The sequence below is a fragment of the Phaenicophaeus curvirostris genome, chromosome 20, assembly GCF_032191515.1.
Source record: "Phaenicophaeus curvirostris isolate KB17595 chromosome 20, BPBGC_Pcur_1.0, whole genome shotgun sequence".
In the NCBI taxonomy this organism is placed as follows: Eukaryota; Metazoa; Chordata; class Aves; order Cuculiformes; family Cuculidae; genus Phaenicophaeus; species Phaenicophaeus curvirostris.
Window position 1 is genome coordinate 4,781,913 of NC_091411.1, and position 15,514 is coordinate 4,797,426.

General features: G+C 49.2%; 2 protein-coding genes across 3 annotated transcripts in view; one reads left to right on the forward strand and one right to left on the reverse strand.

Annotated features, from left to right (window-relative positions):
• ASTN2 (astrotactin 2) overlaps nucleotides 1–15,514 on the reverse strand; it is a 344,412-nt gene that overhangs the window by 103,852 nt on the left and 225,046 nt on the right. The gene's annotated exons all lie outside the window — the stretch shown is intronic.
• Nucleotides 4,108–6,359, forward strand: TRIM32 (tripartite motif containing 32). The gene has a single exon (XM_069873428.1). It carries the CDS (start codon nucleotides 4,251–4,253, stop codon nucleotides 6,192–6,194), a length of 1,944 nt encoding a protein of 647 aa, XP_069729529.1. The 5' UTR covers nucleotides 4,108–4,250; the 3' UTR covers nucleotides 6,195–6,359.

Here is a 15,514-nt window from a genome sequence, read left to right on the forward strand (position 1 = left end):
CTCTGCATGTGCACTCACGGTTGGCCACCAACACCAGAGCCGGAGCCACTGTGGGACAGGAATCCATATCAACCAGGTATTACGCACCCCTGCGTAAGCAACTGCAGCTCCCTCACTGATGATGTTTATACACAACACCCAATCAACTGATTGCATTTGCTATTCCCTACCTAAAAATAGCCCTTTCTGTCCTGGGATTTGAGAGGGCTGCTTTGAGGCAGTTTGTAGAACAGCCCCAGGAAAATGAATTCTTGATGGGTGACAAAAACCCTGACATCCATGGCGGAGTGGGGGTGAAGGACAAAGGGGACCGAGCAGAGGGGACTGGAGCCACAGATCAGGGCAAGGACAGGGGCCAAATGCTATCGCAAAACTGCATGTGATAAAATAAATAAAGAAAGTATAGTTTGTGTTGGAAAGGACCTTAAAGTTCTCCAGTTCCTGCCCCCTGCTATAGGCAGGGACACCTCCCACTAGATCAGGTAGCTTAAAGCTCCGTCCAGCCTGGCCTTGAACATCTCCAGGGATAAGGCTACCTGGGCTAGGGCCTCCCCACCCTCAGTGTGAAGTTTCTTCCTTATATCTAACGTAAATCTCCCCTCTTTCAGCCTAAAACCATTCTCCATCATCCTGTCCCTGCACTCTGTGATCAAAAGCTTTCCTGGAGCCGCTTTCAGCACTAGAAGCTGCTCTAAGATCTCCCCAGATTCTCTTCTTCAGGCTGAGCAACCCCAACTCTCAGCCTACTATAGAATAAAATCATAGAATAGTTAGAAAAGACCTCTAGGATCCTTAAGTCCAACCATAAACACAACCCCACTGTGACTCCTAAACTACGTCCCAAAGCACCCCATCCACTTTTTGAGCCCCTCCAGGGATGAAGACTCCACCGCTGCCCTGGGCAACCTCCGCCAGGGCTTCACCACTCTGTCAGTAAATAAATTTTCCCTAACAGCCAATTGAAATCTCCTCTGGTGCAACTTATTTGTTTGCTTCCCTTCTCTTAACCGTGCCGGGCAGAGCCCTGGGGGCTCCTAAGGCAGCTCCCCGCCTGCAGCCCCAGCCCTTCCCGGACTACATCTCCCAGCAGCCCTCGCGGCGATGACGTCACGACGGCGACGCAGGGCACGCCGGGAGCGGCGCGCGAGGCCCGGGAGCGACGGGCAGGTAGGGCGGGAGCGGGGCCGGGGTGCGGGGTCGAGAGGAGTCAGAACCTACACACCTTCCCTCTCTTCCCCTCCTCCCCTCACAGCGGGGAAGGGGGCGGCTGGGTCCCCCGGAGCCGTGGCCGCCGGGCAGGTGGCGGCAGCGAGCGCGGGTGCGTCGAGGAAGCCCCCACCCCCCCCCAACCCCTCATCCTGGGCTGCGTCCACGGCAGCGCGGGCAGCAGGGCGAGGGGAGGCGGTTTCCCCCTCTGTTCCGCTCCCCTGGAGCCCCGCGTCCACTCTGGAGTCCCCAACATAAGGGCATGGAGCTGTCGGAGAGGGTCCAGAGGAGGCCGTGGGGATAATGCGAAGGTTGCAGCACCTCCCGCGTGAGGACGGGCTGAGAGGGTTGGGGTTGTTCAGCCTGGAGAAGAGAAGGTTCTGAGGAGATCTTACTGCAGCTTCTGGTGCTGAAAGGGGCTCCAGAAAAGCTGGGGAGGGGCTCTTGATCAGGGAGTGTAAGGATAGGATGAGGGGAATGGTTTTCAGCTAAAAGACAAGACATTGAAATGAGATTGCAGGAAGAAATGTTTTCCTGTGAGGGTGGGGAGGCCCTGGCCTAGGTTGCCAAGAGAAATCGTAGCTGCCCCATCCCTGGAGATGTTCAAGGCCAGGCTGGATGGGATTTGGAGCAACCGGGTCCAGTGGGAGGTGTCCCTGCCCATGGCAGGGGTGGAACTGGATGGGCTTTAAGGATCCTTCCAACCCAAACCATTCTATGATTGTCAGCACCAAGACACTGCTGTCCATTAGGAGCAGTGCAGGTTCTGCAGCTTCACCCCGTCATTGCTCACTTGTCCCTGACAGAAGCTGTGGATGGCAGTGAGCCTCGCTGCCTCACCACACACACAGCCTAAAAATCACAGGGTGGGAAGAGAAACCATGGCAGGAAGATGTTTGGAATGGAAGGAAGCCAAACTGGCACAATTTACAGAGGATTTTTAGCATGATCCTCCACTGAACGCTCAAAAAACTGCCTTGGGAGTGACCGACAGGGACAACTCTTTGCTCGGAAGACTTCCAGCTGAGTGCAAGAGAAAGATAAAAGTGAAAATAATTTCACGTTGCCAAAATGCGTGCTGGCACACCGATAAAAGGGATCTATATGTGAAAAGTGTGTTGTACAAATCATCTTTCTAGAAGCAAAACCTAACTTAAAACTGAACAAAATTCCCTCTGCCATTGTTCCTCAATGAAAATACTTGTTTTAAAGGTGGCTTTTTATGTAACTCTCAGTATCTTGTGTCTGTGCTGCTCCCTTGGCATTCCCTAAGTAATTCTTTTGACATATTTCCAACGAAAATAAGAATAATGGATCTGGTGCCCTGTGTTTCATTTTTTAAAGTAAGCTTAAAATACAGATTTCTTCATCACTCAGAGGAAAGTTTCTGATCAGCTTCAGCTTCCCCAGCTGAGCCGTATGCTAAGAGTAAAAGGGAAGTGTGTTCATTGCCAGCGGCAGCAAGTGCCTGGAGTGCTCCTGCACTGGGATGTGATGCCATTGAGCCACCGTCAGTCAAGCCAAAGATCTGACCCCAGCTTGGTACCTGTAGATTCTTCTACGCCACTGAATCCCCTCCTGAAATGTGGGCTCTAAAAGACTGTGAACGGCAGCTGATAAGTTAAAACCACTTTTTTTCCTTCTCTGTATGAACATAAAGAACTTTTCTTCATTGCAGTTGCCTTCTTCCACTTGAGCAAATGGCAAACTGAAAGAAATGGAATCTTTCTGTCTGAATGCTCCCGAGGATGCAGCTGGCAAACCCAACAGGGAAGAAAGAGTGAGCCATTATTCAGAAAAAGCTCTCTGCTCACATCCCTCTGTGACCGACTCTTCATTTTAAGGACTAACTACTTCCTTCTCCTTGTCCCCGAGAAGAAATGTTTTCTTCCCCATTTCTTTTAATGGTTAAGCAATGCGATAGCAAAGGTATTGAAACCCAGTCTACTGAATAATAACTTAATGATGTGAACCCTGTTCTGTTCCTTCTGAATGGATGGCTGCTTTGGCAGTAGTGCTGCTGGGATCTGCTCCCTGCTGTGAGGGACGTGAGGATGGAGAAACCTGGATTGAAGCTGAACAGCAAGCAGAATAGTATAAAACTGAACCAGAAGACACAAATGAGGTCAACACTGCAAGACTCTGAAATGAAGAGAAATTATAGGCAACTAAGCTAAGTTCAAGCACTAATAGTGAGAACTTACAGTCTATATTAACGAATGTTTAGAGTTGTTTGTTAACTCCATCATTGCTAATACCTGCTAGAACGCTGCCATTTTGAGCTGTCTTTAATTTGCATGCTGAAGCACGGTGCAGCATGGCAGAGGTTAACAAAATACACTGGCGTGAAATCTTCGCTGTGTGTTTTTGCTAGGTGCAGTCATTCCCAGAACGAGTGGAACCTGACAAATCATTCGTTCTAGTTTCATTTTCTGGCAAACATTTGAAACCTTGAACATTTATTCTAGCTACCTAGCAAAGCAGAATAAACCAACCACATTTATTTTGCTCGTATCTGATGTCACGTCTGAATGCAGGTCTCCAGAGGTGATATATTAATGTCCTAAAGCATTGCACCATCTGCTTCCTCTTTTGATGAGCAACATTTTGAATGCTTGGTTTAATCTCCTTGGGTTTCAGTAAATTATGTAAACTTGGAGGCTTGGCAGCGGGAGACGGGCACCATGAGGAGATGATTCAGTCATCAATATCTATTGGGCTTCCTTATTGCTGCCTTTACACTTCTTTCAGTTCTACTTATAAATTTTGCAAGTGGATAATTCATCGCACTAGGAGCTTCAAGTTAGTTTTGGAATTTGCCTACTCTGAGATTATGATTAATCCATCTTTTCCAAATGTGGAAAAGCTAACTGGGTTTCTTTTTTCCAGGGTTGGGTGATAAATCAGAAATAAATTGCATGTATGTGTAACTGCTGGTGATGACATAAATCACATTTCGTTTTCTCTTCCCGGACAGAATTGGAGCACCTTGGAATAGATGAGAGTACAAGACTTCATACCAGCTAAAACTGCCTTGGAGAGCCATGGCTGCTGCACCTCAGCTCAACTCGGATGCGCTCCGCGAGGTGTTGGAGTGCCCCATTTGCATGGAGTCCTTCACTGAGGAGCACCTGAGACCCAAGCTTTTACACTGCGGGCACACCATCTGCAAACAGTGCTTGGAGAAGCTCCTAGCAAACAGCATTAATGGGATCCGGTGCCCCTTTTGCAGCAAAATCACGCGGATCACAAGCTTGGCTCAGCTGACTGACAATCTTACTGTGCTGAAGATCATAGACACTGCTGGACTTGGGGAAGTGGTGGGACTTCTCATGTGCAAGGTCTGTGGCAGAAGGTTGCCAAGACACTTTTGCAAGAGCTGTAGCTTGGTTTTGTGTGAACCGTGCAAGGAGGCATCGCACATGCCTCAAGGGCACAGAGTCATTGCTATCAAAGAGGCTGCTGAAGAGCGTAGGAGGGAATTTGGGACAAGGCTTGCCAGGCTGCGGGAGCTCATGGGTGATCTGCAGAAAAGAAAAGCATCTCTGGAGGGTGTTTCGAGAGACCTGCAATCTAGATACAAAGCAGTTCTGCAAGATTACAGCCAAGAGGAGCGCAAGATCCAGGAAGAACTAGCCAGGTCACGCAAGTTCTTTACGACTTCTTTGTCTGATGTGGAGAAGGCAAATAATCAGGTGATGGAGGAACAAGCCTATCTGCTGAACTTAGCAGAAGTGCAGATAATGTCTCGCTGTGACTACTTCCTTGCCAAAATAAAGCAGGGAGATATAGCTCTCTTGGAGGAGGCAGCAGAAGAGGAAGAACCAGAACTGACAAACAATTTCCCAAGGGAGCTGACTCTTCACGAGGTTGAACTCCTTAAGGTGAGCCATGTGGGACCACTGCAGATCGGGCAGGTGGTGAAGAAACCCCGGACTGTTAACATGGAGGAATCGCTCATGGAAAGTGCAGCATCCTCATCAGTGTCATTTAGGGAACCTGACTATGTGCAAGAAGAAACCAGCTGCACCCCAAATTCCTCACCAGCCAAGCCAAGGATGCCTGAAGCAGGCACCAGCATCCAGCAGTGTCACTTCATCAAGAAGATGGGCTCCAAGGGCAGCCTGCCAGGGATGTTTAATCTCCCCGTCAGCCTGCACGTCACTTTGCAAGGTGAGGTGCTTGTGGCAGACCGAGGCAATTTCCGAATCCAGGTTTTCACCCGCAAGGGCTTTCTGAAAGAGATCCGCCGGAGCCCTAGCGGAATCGATAGTTTTGTATTGAGTTTCCTCGGAGCGGACTTGCCCAATTTGACTCCCCTTTCTGTCACCATGAACTGCCACGGCCTGATAGGTGTGACAGACAGCTATGATAACTCTGTCAAAGTCTACACCATGGACGGTCACTGCGTGGCGTGTCACCGGAGCCAGCTAAGCAAGCCGTGGGGCATCACAGCCCTGCCTTCTGGGCAGTTTGTAGTGACCGATGTGGAAGGAGGGAAGCTCTGGTGTTTCACGGTAGACCGCAGCATGGGGGTAGTGAAGTACAGTTGCTTATGTAGTGCAGTGCGCCCCAAATTTGTCACCTGTGATGCTGAAGGGACCATATACTTTACTCAGGGGCTGGGGCTGAACCTGGAAAACCGGCAGTACGAACACCATTTAGAAGGAGGCTTTTCAATTGGCTCTGTCGGCCCAGATGGGCAGCTGGGGCGCCAGATTAGCCACTTCTTTTCTGAGAATGAGGATTTCAGGTGCATTGCTGGGATGTGTGTTGATGCCAGGGGAGACCTCATTGTTGCTGACAGCAGCCGTAAGGAAATCCTGCACTTTCCTAAAGGAGGTGGCTACAATATCTTAATCCGGGAAGGACTCACCTGCCCGGTTGGTATCGCCATTACTCCCAAAGGGCAGCTGCTGGTTCTGGACTGCTGGGATCACTGCATTAAGATCTATAGTTACCATCTGCGAAGATATTCCACTCCTTAAAGTCATGTCTCCAAACAAAGCCTTTTGGCAGCAGAGATTCTTCCAGCCTCATGGCAATCTGACAGGAACCAGTGTCAAGCATTCGGGAAGATTGTGCCATAATCGCAAGTGGTTTGGCATAGAGGCCGTCGTGTTTTGTGTTTAGAAACAAAATAGCTTACGTGGTGGTGGTTTGCTTTTTCTTTTCTTTTTATAAAATCCATACAATGAAAAAGAACAAATGCAAGGGAAGGGATTGGTCCTTCTGGAATATTGGTTCCTTGCTAAGTGACTGGTCGCTCTATAAACCTTCTTACCTCCTTTTGCCACATCTCCTACACTTCCAGCTCCAATCCTCACATCTTTCTTTGTGCCATAAATACTGACTGCTCCAACTCACCTTCCCTTAGAGCATCAGAGAGGCCATCCTCGCTGTGGTACTCACAAGGAACTGGGTAGTAGTTGTCTGGGCAACTACTAGAGAAAGCCATTTCTGATTGCAGCGCTGCATAAAACAAAATAACCTTCTTCAGCTGCGCTGAGATGGGAGGGTTTTCTCTCTCTGGTTTTCTGGTATTCGGGAGATGGCCCCTGTTGTGCCATTTGTGAGCTGTGTCTGCTCAATGTGAAGTGAGTACTGTGCAATCATGGGAGACTGAGCTGAGCCAGGAAACTGTCCTCTGGTGGCAACAGGGGTTTTATTATTGCTAAGAGTTTGGTTAGGTAGAAGGGCAGGGGTGGGGTGGGAAGGGAGGGAGCTGGAGGGGAAAAACTGAGGGGACACCTACAGTGGGTAATCACTGTTGTTCTGTTATTAAATGTATCCTGGAAATAGTCTTTGGAAGCCATGTCTGCTATCCAAAGCTTCGTGGGGGAGGAGGGAAGGGCTGGGGGAATAAGACTGGGAGATTATAGTAGATGAGTTCAAATGCAACATTTTCTATATTCACCTGCACTTCCAGACAATTGCATTTAGCAAAGAGGTTTCCACTCCTCTGCACTTCGTATGTGCAAGCTACTCACTGCTGAGATGGGTTTGAGGAGGGGGGGTGGGGGCAGGGGCGGGACTTCTATTTTTTTAATACTTGGAAGCACACCCCTTGGTGCATTTTCCCTTTTTTCCCTTGCACAGCAAAACACTACATTCCTCAGATTTTTTTTTCACGGCACCAGCAGGCACCAGAGTTGATGTTCATCGCGGCTTTGGGCCAAATGAAGCACAAAACTGCAGCTGTGTGAACCAAGGCCCCCACAGTGCTACTCTCCTGGCTGATAAATGTGTACCTCAGTGTGGTGCTACTCGCTTAGAATAGTTTATTGAAGGAAAGATGCATTCAAATAGGGCACAGTGGTAGCATGTTAATCTGCCACAGATAATAGTTACACTGCAGTGCATTTATTTGTTGCTATCAACAATGTATTTGCAAATTTGGGGGCATGACAGACAATATAAAAGCTGATTTTATGGTGGCTGCCATGCTACAGCAAATTGTTTGCTGCTTGTGGTACAACATGTATGCAACAGGTGACTTTTTTTTAAGCTCCCATATACTTTCCCCTAGCGAAACAACAAAATAAAGCAGGGTTCAGAGCCACTGCGGCTCCAGCCAGTTGTAGGGCAGTTAAAGGGTTTGCAGAGGAAGCACTGGGAGCAGATTTTGGTGGGATTTGTTTTTTTTCCTCTCTCTGTCCTGTTCAGCCAAAGCGCTGAAGGCCAGCACAACCAGCACCCAGCTCTGTGGTGGAGATGCCCCTGGACAAGGGCAACGTCCTGTTTCTCTGGCTGTAATTCACTGGAAGAAGCTTGTGGAAAAAGGAGTAGGAACAAAACCACTACTGTGGTAGATGGTGCTGAGAAAGCCCAAGGGAACTGAGCCCCAATTCCCTCCTGAGCTGCTCCATGTATTTGCCAAGGCTACCGAGTTGCACATAATTATAATATTTACATTCTCTGCTGTACTTTTTTGGGCGGGAGGGGCAGACTCCAAAGGGATGTAACAGCAATCTCATCTTGCATGTTTTCTGGAGAAGATGACTATTACCAGGCCCTTCTGCAGTTAATTGCATTGTCACTCCAGGCATTTTTTCCACTATTATGGTAATGGCAGTTCCTCTCCTACTGATCTCTTTTAAACATTTCTCCTGTTTCTAAGAACTGCTCCAAGCAGGAAGCTACTGTGGACCTGAATAACTGAAGCAATATTATCTATGATAATCTGTACCTCTGTCATTTTCTGTTCCAGTGGATTATTTTTTTTTTCTTTTGCAATAAACATCACACTACGAGCAATAACATTTCCTGGAGTGCTTGAAGGGACACACAAGCTGGTCCAGTAAACTGAGCAGTTGGTTACCCCAGCCTGTTCCTGGTTACACAGTTCAAACAAAGCATCTGTCATCTATTTCTTGCTCGGAGATTCAAGGAAAAATAACACTGAACTGGTGGGCCAGGACACTGTGATCATCGCCTGGGGGTGTGCATCGCCTGTGGCTCTTCCAGTCTGGGGATGCAGGCAGAAAAAGGAAAAAGAAAACCTGCTGTCCCTCACCTAGGCTTTGCATCTCCCCTGACAAAACTCTACAGCGCCTGCAAGATGGTTTTGCAGAGCTCTGTTTCTTGCTGGGGTGCCCCCCTCAATGTTGTGATCGTCTGCCAAACCAGATGAAACAGAGTAATTAAGGATTGTGATAAAATAGTTTGGTTCTGCTCTCTACCTGGAGAAAGAACCTGTCTGAATATACGTGTGTGTTCTGGTTTTTAAAGATTGTGTAATAAAGGAAAAATTGATCCAATTAAAAGCGCATTGCAAACAGCTCATTTTCTTATTAAAAACACTTCATCTCCTCCCTTTGATGGCAGGTTGGGTTTTACAGCCAGTGGGGATGAGACTCGGAAACACAATGACTACGAGACCCCTTTTATGCTGTCAGGATGTGGAAGATAAATCTGATCTGCTTGGCAGGTCTCACGTAACTTAATCTGACACCTTCCTCCCCACGTTATAAACAAATAGTAGAGTTTCGATCCTTAATTCATGCCCATACTCTCACAGGGACAATATCTTACTTTTCACCGTAGCCAGTACCTCATGTTTTAAATGCCTGGCTCAAATTCACTGGCCCTGAGCACTCAGTAAGGGAACATGCCGACTGAACATGAGCCGGCAGTGTGCCCAGGTGGCCAAGAAGGCCAATGGCATCTTGGCTTGGATCAGAAACGGTGTGAGCAGCAGGTCCAGGGAGGTTCTTCTCCCTCTGTACTCGGCACTGGTGAGGCCGCTCCTCGAATCCTGTGTTCAGTTCTGGGCCCCTCACCACAAGAAGGATGTTGAGGCTCTGGAGCGAGTCCAGAGAAGAGCAACAAAGCTGGTGAGGGGGCTGGAGAACAAGTCTTACGAAGAGCGGCTGAGAGAGCTGGGGGTGTTTAGCCTGGAGAAGAGGAGGCTGAGGGGAGACCTCATTGCTCTCTCCAACTCCCTGAAAGGAGGTTGTGGAGAGGAGGGAGCTGGGCTCTTCTCCCAAGGGACAGGGGACAGGACGAGAGGGAATGGCCTCAAGCTCCGCCAGGGGAGGTTTAGGCCGGACATTAGGAAAAAATCATAGAATCATAGAATAACCAGGTTGGAAGAGACCCACCGGATCATCGAGTCCAACCATTCCTATCAATCACTAAACCATGTCCCTCAGCACCTCGTCCACCCGTCTTCTAAACACCTCCAGGGATGGTGACTCAACCTTCACCTGGGCAGAGATGTGGGGGCCCACCTCTGCATGCCTGGGGGCAGCCCCAGCTACCAAAGCAGGGGCAGCGACAAATCTAAGCACCTCTGCCTGAGCTCAACAGGAAGAGGGTGAGAGATGCTTCAAGGCTTCTCCCTGCCCCAGCACCCCCAGGAGAGTTGCCCAAGGTCCTGCCTGTGGCAGGCAGGAGCTGAGCCCTCATCCCTGAAGCCTCCTGACCTCTCCTAGCAGCCACCCTGACCAAGAGGGACAGAGCGCAGCAGACAGGAGGGTCTTTCCTGCTAAACCCACCTCAATTCAAACCCAAGGAGGAGGCTTTCAAAATATTTCACAGAAAGGGTGATTGGGCCCTGGCAGAGGCTGCCCAGGGAGGGGGTTGAGTCACCTTCCCTGGAGGGGTTTAAGGCACGGGTGGACGAGGTGCTAAGGGGCATGGTTTAGTGTTTGATAGGAATGGTTGGACTCGATCCGGTAGATCTCTTCCAACCTGGTTATTCTATGATTCTATGGAATCACCCATAGAATCACCCATACTCAGAGCAGTAGCGGCTGCCCCATTCCTGGAGGTGTTCCAGGCCAGGTTGGATGGGGCTTGGAGCAACTTGGTCCAGTAGGAAGTGTCCCTGCCTATGGCAGGTGGGTGGAACTGGATCATCATTACAGTCTCTTCCATCCCAAACAATACCATGATTCTATGATCTCTGTGGCTCACTGAGGAGCTTTCTGGCTTCACTCAGTGCAACTGCAAATGTGACATTATTTGCTGGGGCTGGGAGGAGGCTGCTGTGAGTTCACCTGTTATTAAGGGTAATTTTGATAAATGCTGCAAAAAATCATATTAGAAGCAGTGTATTTAGGTGGAGCCAAAGGAGAGTGAAACAGTTTGCCACTCAGCACTCAAAGGCATCAATATGTCAGCAGCACATGCAGGTTCTGCCCTGGTCATGCTCCCCAGCTGGGTTTGCTGATCTGGGGGTAAGGTTTTATCACTTGGGCTCATCTCAGGTGATGAGGCAGCACTTCAAACTGATAGAATCATAGAATGACCTGGGTTGGAAGGGACCCACAAGGATAATCAAGTCCAACTCCTGTCCTTGCATAGGACAACCCCAACATTCACATCCTGTGTCTGACAGCATTGTCCAAATGGTTCTGGAATATTGTCAGGCTTGGTGCCATGACTTCTTCCCTGGGAGCTGTTCCAGTGCCTTTTCCTAATATGCCCTGGCACATCTTCCTGCCATTCCCTCAGGTCCAATCTTTTGTTGCCAGAGAGAAGAGCTCAATGCCTGCTCCTCCTCATCCCCTTGTCAGGAAGCTGCAGAGTGCAATGAGGTCTCCCTTCAGTCTCCTCCAGGCTGAACAGACCAAGTGACTTTAGCTGCTCCTCACATGACTTCCCCTTTAAGCCCTTCACCAACTCCATGCCCTCCTCTGGACACTCTCCAGTAGTTTTAGTTCCATTTTATCCTGTGGTGCCCCAAACTGCACGCAATATTTGAGGTGGAGCCACACCAGTGCAGGACAGAGCAGGACAATCCCCTCCCTCACCCGGCGGGTGATGCTGTCACACCCCATGACACAATTGCCCTCTTGGCTGCTAGGGCATCGTTGGCTCATGCTCAACTTGCCATCAACCACACCCCCAGATCCCTTTCCACAGGGCTGCTCTCCAGCCTCTCGCTCCGCAGGCTGTATGGACAGCCAGGCTTGCCGTATCCTGGGTGCAAAATACGAGCGTCTGGTTTACCAAACATTACGAACCTGGCAGAACAACCGCTGTGCTGCTGCTGTCAGACTTACCCTGCTGTTTTACAAGAAGTTATGATTTCTTAGGGTAGCGGCAACTGAGCCACGAACATTTGCTCTGGGCAGCAGTCACCAGCCAGCGTTTCCAAAGGGATGAGGGTTGAGATCCTGTTTCTTAATCAAAAGGGGCAGAGCTACAGAAGTGAAAATAAAGCCAGATGCCTTGAGTCTTTGCTATTGTATAGCTTAAGTGATTTTTCTGGGTCATTACTCAATGTGAGGATTTAAAGTTATTTCATTTTGCACAACTAATTACTCGACTTGCCTGGCAATTCTGGATTACAATGAGTGGTGTATAAGGTCATTTCACAGACTGAGTCACTGCACATAGTTTAGTCAAAACTAAATTTCACGGCAACCAGCTAGATTGTTTTTTTTTCCTCCTCCAAACAAAATGTCAAAATCTGAGGGTTTGAAAGAAATATAATGACACAAACTGCGAGTCAGAGAGTTACAAAGGTAATAGAGTGGTTGCTTATAGGGGCAGATCTCAAGGACAGGAAAATTCCATATGCTTTATTTCTGACCAAGCAGGTATAAGGGAAAGCCATTATCTCCTGTAACAGATGCAAAGCTCGCCTTACAGCTTTCTTAATGCACCTGATTGCGTCTAGGAAATGAAAAAGAAAGGTTCCTGTGGACGAGTTCAATCTTAATCGTGTTACAGCTGTACCAGACCTGAAGGGATATGAATGAGACCTTGAGAGGACAGCAGGGATCCACAGAGCCTACTCGGGAAGTATATGGACTGCTGTTCTAGCAGAGCTTGAGGCTGTGTGCTTAGAGTGGTTTGTGCTTTATGAAGATCTTATGTCTAAACTGCTGAGTTTGCAAGAAAGCAAGCAAACTGTAACATCTGAAAGGTAAATATAACCAACAACATATGGCCCAAGAGAAAAGATGCAAGTATCGGAGAGGCTGGTGGGCAGAAAGCCTTAAGGAATGTGCTGGGACCTGCAAAAGCACAGCTCCTCCGTGGACTATTTTAATAAATGATCTGTTACTGAGAGGGAACATCTTTCACATCTGAAGCTGGCACTTTCAAAGCTCAGTTTGCTGAGTGCCCAATCTGGCCACGTAACCTCTGCCATGAAACTCTATCTAGACATCATCAGAAACGCAAGAAAAACAAACATTTTGCTCACTGCAGGCCTAAAGCAATCTAACAGTTGGGTAGTGCAACCCTTTGAATCTTCTCCACCTGCACACAGCACATCCCGAGCCCATGAAGCATCCCTCCCTGCTTCCCAGCTGGGCTTTACCCAGGTCCTTGGTGGCAGGGGTTGGAGCTCTCACAAGCCAATGTTCTCCACCACGACATCATGCTACTGGCACACCATTTCTTTTTCCAATTTTTCCCAGCTGGAGAACAGAAGTCTCCCACGCTGAGGCTCTGCTAGTCTGCACCGTGTGAAGGAAAGAGTTGTCACTCAAATGCTTGACAAGACAAGACCCTCCGCATTACTGCTGATAACGTCTCCATTTTCTCTAAGTGCCAGAGCACTTACAGACATTTGTTCTACATTTTGTGTATCACAGTGGGAACGAGTGAGCTCGAACAGCTCTTGGGGAAATCCCACCGGGGCTGTCAGATCTTGCTGTCGGAGCAGCTCTTCCCTTTCCCTAACGGAGCTCTCCTCCTCCTCGCCCACCCAGCCCAAGGGGCCACAGAACAACCAGTCTCTGATAAAACTTTATCAGTGGATTAAGTAGTCCCTGGCAGGTGGATTTGCTTTAGATGAAGGGATCGCTCCCTTTCCTCCTGCACATTTTGTGAGGCTCTTTGTGGTGGGGTGATTCCCAGCCTCTAGCTCCATTTTTATCACTAGGCATGGCATTATACGAAGTGGAATAGCCCTTTGGCCACTTTGGTCAGCTGTCCCATCTGTGTCCCCTTCCCAAGCTCTTGCCCATCCCAGCCTACTAGTTGTAGGCACAGAGTGGGAAACAGGAATCATATATGCTATGCAAGCACTGTTCAGCATCTGCCAACACCCTGGGGTCTTATCAGCACTGGTTTAGCCACAAATCCAAAGTGCAGCACCACAGGGGTTGCGATGAAACCAGTTCCCTCCATCCCAGCCAGAGCCGGTGCATTCTGACACGCAACAGGAGGTGGCTGGGGGTGTTGTGTTTGCCCCAGCTTTCAAATGAAGATGCTCACACAATTGGTACAAACTTAATGAGGAGCTGTTAGTGTTAAATGCTAGCTTAGACGGGATAGAAAACCGATGAGGGCTCCCGTGGCTCAGATCAATGTCTGGGTCGATCTCAAGGTCCCTGCTTGGAGGCCACTCTGATGAGTTAAAGCGTTGCTTGGCTGAACAGAGCTGGAGCAAGCAGACCCCAAAAAATGAGCTTTCAATCACTCTGCAGGAACTAAAATTGGGGTTTGGGTTGGTCTGCACATGGGCTAACATGGTCCCTCACGAGGTGCGGAGGGGATGTTTCCAGATCCAACCTGGAAGGAGCATGGGGATTGGTGTGCTGCAGCCGTGCCTCCCTGCCTCTCTGCATCTCTCATTTGCAGGATTCACTCCTGCAAATCCTTAGGCACATGGGAAGGCAGCTCCTTCTCCTCATCTCCCCCTAGCACACCTTGTCTACCTGCAGCAGGTAAGGAACACTTTGTATTTCTACAGGCAGAGCAGCCTGCAAACACCAGCAGTGCCTGCAGCACATGGTCCAAGCAGCGAGAAGGCACCAACTTCCTGCAAGAGCTGGATCCCTTTCTCCTCGATTTGGCTGAAGGAAATGCTCTGCAGACACCAACCCACGTCACGGGCTGCTGTGCCGGCTGCGCTCGGGCTGCTCCAGCCTCGGCAGAGAGCCAGAGCCTGGCCTGACGCTTCACCAGGAGCCTGGCTGCCAGCGGCGCGGTCTCCTCTTCGAGACCATGTTTTCAATTAGGGCTTGATGTGCAGATTGTGCGCCGTACTGGCAGAGACCCCCTCCTGAGGTCTGCCATTGGATTTATGAAGTTGATTAAAATATTAGAATAATTTTGCGCCACGCTGCAAACACGCTGCAATGTGCAGTTTTATCATATTTGGTGCTGTTCCAATTAGCTCAAGCCTCTCGTCTCCCCCTCCTCTTCTGCTCTGCTTTGTTCGCTAACAAATTACAGTAATCCTGGCCTTACTTTTATATTTATTTGAGATGATGCATGTGTGAGCTCTCGGAGCAGTTCAGAAATGGGCTGGCTCGCAGCAGGGCGCCCGGCGGGCCAGAGCTGTTTCCGAGTGCAGAAGGCATCCAGAACTGTCTAGCTGGAGCTGTTTATTCAGATCCTCCTTATGGCACTAGCAAATTGAGGGTAAATCAGTGGAGAAGCTGGAAATACAATCCATCTACCATAAACAGCAAAGCTCTTTCTCTCAGTTAACTGAGCTTACTCCAGGAAAGAGCCCGGGGTTTCCCGTGGCACCTTCTCCGTCCACAAAGCCGATCTCCCTGGTATCAACAAGAGCCCTGAACATCCTCAATGTCCTTGCAAGAGCATTTTCTGGCCACCAAAGAGCTAAGGACAGCGCTTGTCCCCTCTGCAGCACCGACAGCCCCAAAGCTAAACTTCACCAATGCCACAGACAGAGCCACACAGCAAGAACAACGTGGGAACCAGTGCCTGGTATCCAAATGCTGCATGACCAGAAATAAAAAGTTTGTATCCAGGCACTACAATAAAACCCCTCAGGGATTCCTGGGGTCCCAGGAGCGCTTTGGACCTTTGTGAGTGGTGGGGAAGCATGCTCTGGATGCCCCCAGCATGCTGGGACAGCCCTGTGAGCAGC

Excerpts from the sequence above, each read along its gene's own strand:
- TRIM32 (XM_069873428.1), top strand. The coding sequence starts at position 4,251 with ATGGCTGCTGCACCTCAGCTCAACTCGGATGCGCTCCGCGAGGTGTTG.